Here is a 6661-nt window from a genome sequence, read left to right on the forward strand (position 1 = left end):
CCAACCGATATGGTGTCTTGGCTATCGGAGCCGTACCAGGGACTAGGTCAATCCTAAACTCGACCTATCTCTCCGGAGGTATCCCAGAAAAATCCTCTGGAAATACATGCGGGTACTCTCGCACCATCGGTACATCATCCACTGTCGTCTTACCCTTGTCCCTGGTATCCATAACATACGCGACGTGACCCGTGCAACCCTGCTGAAGGTAGCGCCTCGCTCTCGTTGTTGAACACAAAGTCGGTCCACCCTGCGACCTCTCTCCCTAAATCACTAACCCTCCCCCACTAGGAGTCCGAAACCTCACTAGCTACTGCTCGCAGTCGATCACTGTTCCATTGCGGCTCAACCAGTCCATACCAACTATAACCTTATTCCCTCGCAGGGGAATAAGGACTAGATCCACAGAAAACTGCTCAACGAACAACTGCAGTGTACATCCTCGGTGAACCCTCGCAACCCTGACGGTCCTATCATCTGCTATCTCTACATCAAGTGGTCAATCCAGCTCCCAGGAGCCCCTGTGAATCGCTTGCTGAGCGCGAGCGACACAAAAGATTGGGTGGCACCCGAATCCAACATTACCAAAGCTGATATACTGTTCACTAAGAACGATCCTATAACAAAACACATAAACATAAGCAATAATCAATATCAATAAAGAGATAAGGGAAAGATACATACCCGTCACCACGTTGGGAGCTGCTCGTGCCTCTTCTTCTGTCAACTAAAAGGCCCTGCTCTTTGCCACAGGAACCTCACCCCGGCCCTGACGGCCATTTTTAATCCTCAATGTAGCAGGGGCGGGTGCTGCCACCTATCCTGCTGTTGATAAACTCGGGCACTGGGACCACTTATGTGCCCTCTGATTGCACTGAAAGTAAATCAGATCTGATACTGTCATGGTGGTGGTAATAGTTATACAATCTCTGCTCTGATGCCCATTCTGGCCGCACTTGAAGCAGCCTGAACTCTCTGCCTTGCACGTCCCATCGTGCATCTTGCCGCATTTGCCACAATGGTTGCGTCCATGCTGGCTCCTAGGTCTGTGTTCTGATACCTTGGGCTTCTTTCCCAAACTCACTGTCTGAACCCCCTCAGGTTTTCTCTTCCTCTCCATCTCTAAATCCAACTCTCTCTCTCGAGCCCTAGCAATCATGTCCTCCAGCGTCTTGCAACTGGAGCGGTGCACAAACTGGCGGATATCACTCCGCAACATCTCATGATATCGGACCTTTTTCATCTCCTCGTCTGCCACATACTGCGGAACCAGAAGGGCCCTCTCCCTAAACATCGCGGTGATCTCAGTCACCATCTCAGTCGTCTGCTGGAGATCCTGGAACTCCCTAGCAAGCTGTTGCACCTCAATAACAGGTGTAAACTCGGCCCTGAACCTGTCCAAAAAATCACTCCAAGTCATTGCATCTGCATTATTTCCAATGGCTCGTCCGACCTCCTCCCACCAGTCACGCACCCTATCCTTCAGAAGACAGGACGCAAGTCGAACCTTGTCCCCCTCAGGACATCTGCTAGTGCGGAATGCGTTGGCGACATCCGCCAACCATCTAGTGCTCGTAATGGGGTCCCGAGCCCCATGGTAGTCAGGAGCTCCACAAACTCTGAACTCCCTGAATGTCAGTGTGCGCGACCCGATCATGGCTGCCACCTCGGTGCGGAAAGCACTCAATCTCTCATCTAGATGCTCCAAAATACCCTCCTTGATCGTGTCGAAGATCACATGAGTCTGATCTAGAATACTGCGTGTGATCTCAAAGGAGATGAACTCCCTCGTCTGGTCATCCAACTGCCCAGCTCCAGAGCCTGAGCCCGATCCCTCACCAGCGCCTGAACTGCCAACTGGTCTAGTGCGTAATGTCACCATAATTAAAATACACCATAACAAACATCAGTATACTCATCATAACTCAAGGGATCTCACATATTACATGTTTCCTGGATTCATCTCAGCCTTCCTTGATTCGAGTATGGATCCTCTACTTTCAGTAGTACGGGCCCATAGTACCTTCCACATCTATCCATACTTTCCTCAAGAACTGCCTTGACTTCACCAAGTCCCTTCTACCACTAATGCTTCACGTGCTACTCTCATCCGAGGCTTGCCCTAGGGTAATCACCATGCCACTCTCCGCCATCAGCTGCATAAGAAGTCCCTGCTATCTCCCCCTAACTAGCTCGCGAATACCATTACATATCACTCAGAATAGATAATTCTTCAAATGAGAAATCCTACCCAACAACGTTTGGACTCAAACAAGAGCTGCAAAATAGAGCTAGACCTAACCTTATGAAATTATTTAGTCCTCACAATATGTAATTTAAAATATTCGTTTACTAATTAGTAAAAGACAACTAGAACTCCTAAAAGCACATAGCAAGCAGCATTCAAGCATTGAGTAAACATAATCAAGCATATACTAATCAGGCCATCATACCGACTAATTTGTACTAGCATGCAGTTCATAAAGCTGATACACATATAACATGTACATAAGGCATCCTTCCTAAATCCCCAGTCCTAATCTAACATGCAGTTCTCATAAAGCTGATACAAATGTCATAACATAAACTTGTATGTGTAATTTGGGAGTACTTACTTGAGCTCGGCTGATTGCATGCACCACACCCTTTCCTATTTTCAAAGTTCTTTTTCTCTTTTCAAAATTCTTTTTATAAAAATGATTTTTTTTTTTGAAAATTTTCATACCAAGTCCTTAGTTTGAGTCTAGACACACCCGAGAGTGTGCCCGAATCCTTCAAACCAAGGCTCTGATACCAAGTTGAATCATCTCAAAAATACGGTCCAAAACTTTCATTTTGATTATTTATAAAACCATAAATATCATTTGTCATCTCATAAAAAAACATAAGTAATGTATATAAAATCATCATAATAAAATATTGTATCAAAATCATGTGCCAAATATCAGAGTCTAAACATCCCAGGCTGAATCAATGGTGTGTGCACTGCAATCATCCCGAGTTCTTCCCCTTGCTATCAGAAGTACCTGAAACCAAAACTAAAAACTGTAACCACGAAGCTTAGTGAGTCTCCACAAACTACCACATACCATTAACATAATCACATAATAACATACATCAGGCCTTTCCCGCTACATCGGGCCCCGCCCCACATCGGACCGAAGTCCGGTATACATATAACATAGCAACATCCATATAACACATAAACATATAACATAAACATATAAACATTTCTCGGGCTTGCCCCGACATCGGACCGGAGTCCGGAACACATAACGCATAACATATAAGCTAAACCTTCCTCGGGCTTGCCCCGACATCGGACCGAAGCCCAAAACACATAAACAAACACATGCAAGAATCACGAAGACATCAAGCATACAAACATACCTCGGGCTTGCCCTGACATCGGACCGAAGTCTGGAAACATATAACTACATCGGGCTAACCCTGACATTGCTAACATACATAAACGGACCAGCCTTGGTGCCCTAGACCCGTTCCAACTGGAAGAGGACTCACCTCGCAAAGCTGAAAAGTGAATCTCTCGGTAAGGAATCTCTAACGACTGCTTCCACGACTCCCCGACTATCATTATCTTAATACTAAGTCAAAATCCAATAATCCTTCTTAGGGTAAAATGACAATTTTACCCCTATTCTAGTTTGGTCCATGACCTAGGCCCAAGTCCATAACATGAAGCCCAATTCTTTATGGCTTGGCCCAAGCCCACTAACCGCCTACTTATGGCCCACTTTTCTAAATTGGGTCCAAATCCTAGAATGGACCCTTCATCAAGTCCAACAAGTGACTTAGTCCACTACCAGCCCCAAAAGAATAATCCAATAGGGCCATAGTAGCATAGTCCAAGGAAATGGCCCAACCTTCCTTATCCTCCTCTCCTCACGTCGTGAGCTTCCTCGTCTCACGTCGTGAGAGTCAACTCAGCTTGGGTCGACACAACGAGTCAACCCGGTTTACTCATCTCAGGGTCTCAGACTAGGGACATCGTCGTGCTCACGCCGTGAGGCTATACCCCTCACGTCGTGAGAACTGTTTTGTGAGCATTAAGCTCTTAATCATTTAAGATGAGCGTTGGGACTTTCCAGAATAACTTATCTAGTCTAAAAGACCATAAAAATCATATCTTTTCAGCCATGCATGTCCAATGCATGATTTAATCACTAGCTAGGTCAAAAGTTGATATAATCATAAAGATTCAAGCTTAGGGGCCATAACTTGCACCAAAGTCCAGATCCAGGGGTTCTAATACATCAAATGACTCAATGGTTCATAAAGTTGCTAACTTTATGAACCTCATGAGTGATAAGCCAAGATCTCATGCAAAGAAGGTAGCCAAAACCTAGATATAGCAACCTTAAATGAAATGGTAGGATCTTTATACCTTACTGGAGCTCACAAGTTCAGCTAGTCCCCAAAGATGTGCTTATCTTGCCAAAATAAGTCACCACAAGAGCTTCTTCTTCTTCTTCTTCTTCTTCTTCTTCTTCTTCTTCTTCTTCATAGAAAACAAAACACCATTAACACCAAAACCTCCAACAATGGCTCAATGGGCTCAAAAGGATCAAATTTAGGGTTTTCAGTGACTTGAGAGTGAAAGAGGCTAACGATGGGCGACCCTAGCCTCCTCATTCTGTTTTATACCTGATTTTTAGGGTTTCGTGGCATCAGATCTGGCTCATGTCGTGAGAACTAATGCCTCACGTCGTGAGGTTCGAGGACGTGGATCAAAGAGTCAACTGCCCTACAATAAATCTTATATGATGGGGTAAACGTGATAACAAGGCAAATCCTTGATTCTCAAGGACCTTTAACAAAGAAAAATCCCGGTGAGATTAACGAATTGATTGAAGAGTTTTCTAAGCATTCACGTGAATACCATAATCCTAGACATGATGGAGTGAAAGGCATTGGGAGTGGAACTTCTGAACATATGGCAGTTGTTTTTGCTATGCTAGATACTATGCACTAAATAATTACCAAGATGGACCAATCCATACATGCTACTCGTATAGGTTGTGAAAGATGCAATGGTCCATATTTGACTAAAGATTGCCACTTGGACGAGAGCGGGAATAAGAAGGCTCAAGTATGCTACTGTAGTGGAGACAAATACAATGAAGATTGAAGGAAGCCAAAGAAAGTGTGGTTTCCATATGATGAATATAAAAAGCAAAAAGAAGAAAATTTTAGGCAAACAGGCCGAGGCTTTTTCCAAAAAGAGCAGCCACAGCTGGAAAAGGAATTTGATTTAGAGTCCATGTTTCATAGATTTATGGAGGCTTCGGAAAAACGACATGATGAGACCGATGCCGCGATAAGAGACCAGAAAATTCTCATGAGAGACCAGCAAGCCTTGCTAAGGAATCATCAAGCATCGATCCAAACCATCGAAGTTCAACTTGGACAATTAACTACATAGGTTAATGAAAGACTCTCTCCACAAATTCTCGATAAAAAGACACAACCACATGTCATGGTCATCAATACTGAAGAAGATACCATCTCTGAGTTCCGAGAAGCCTTAAAAGTAGAGCCACATCAACCCGGACCTTAGCCGAAGAGGTCAAAGATCGAAGAAAAACTGGTTGCTGAACCATCAAACTCACGTCGTGGGGATCCCATGTTCACGACATGGGGCCAGTCTGAATAGAAAAATTTGGCAGATATTTAATCTTATCGTCCTCCACTTCCGTTTCCTTCTTGAGCTAAGATTCACCCATTAGAGCAAGAACATTTAAAGTTCATGGAGGAAGTGAAGGATATTCCTATAAAGACTCCTTTTATTGAATCATTGTCCTAAGTTCCTGAATATGCTAAGTTTTTGCAAGACATACTCGATACTCACCAACAATTAGAGAAGAATTCCAACGTGATCCTTAATAAGCAGAGTTCTAAAATGATATTGGGTGAATTACCACAGAAAATGGGAGATTCTGGACGCCTCACTCTTCTGTGTGAATTCGGGAATAATATGAAGACTTATGCTTTAGCCGATTTTGGAGCAAGCATAAAATTAATGCCTTACTCGTTATATCAAAAGCTGAATCTTCCAGATTTGAAGGCTACTAGGATGACGATTCACATGGCTAATCATTTAGTTACTCATCCTCGAGGCATAGTTGAGGACATCTTAGTAAAAAATGGAAAATTTGTTTTTCCAATTGACTTTTTTCGTATTGGATATGAAAGAATATACCAATGTCCCAATAATTTTTAGTCGTCCTTTACTCAATACTGCTCGAGCCTTGGTAGACATTCGTGAGTCTAAACTTACGTTGAGAGTTGGAGATGAAGAAGCTCCCTTTGGAGTGGAAGATGGATTTCAGAATAATTATGCTCAAGGTGAAGTATTTAATATAGATGAAGAAAATAAGATTGAAGAGTTGTAAAAATTAATGGAAGAAGAAATTCAGTCAATTCAACAAGTCAAACGTACAAAGCCAAGAGCATCCATTCCAACAGTTTTTGAAGTTTTTACTTACAAAACTCCAACATCTTTGGTGAGCAAGGTCGAGTGATGAGATGAGGTTGCTTCAGAATTAAAACAACTAACTTTGGAAAAGAAAGTTGAACCTATGGAACTAAAGAGTGAAGAAAAATCGGAACCGAAACTTGTGGTGAATAAAGGGGTGAAAAG

At 43.1% G+C, this 6661-nt stretch overlaps 1 protein-coding gene across 1 annotated transcript; it reads left to right on the forward strand.

Moving 5' to 3' along the window:
* Positions 1–5920: 5920 nt before the first annotated feature.
* LOC145131936 (uncharacterized) lies at positions 5921–6413 on the forward strand. Its single transcript, XM_079066578.1, has 2 exons — positions 5921–6137; positions 6214–6413. The coding sequence occupies exons 1-2, from the start codon at positions 5921–5923 to the stop codon at positions 6411–6413; spliced, it is 417 nt and encodes a 138-aa protein (XP_078922704.1).
* The last annotated feature ends 248 nt before the right edge of the window (positions 6414–6661 follow it).

The sequence above is a fragment of the Lactuca virosa genome, chromosome 8 (genome assembly GCF_052849685.1).
Source record: "Lactuca virosa cultivar CGN04683 chromosome 8, Lactuca_virosa_CGN04683_v6, whole genome shotgun sequence".
Lineage (NCBI taxonomy): Eukaryota > Viridiplantae > Streptophyta > Magnoliopsida > Asterales > Asteraceae > Lactuca > Lactuca virosa.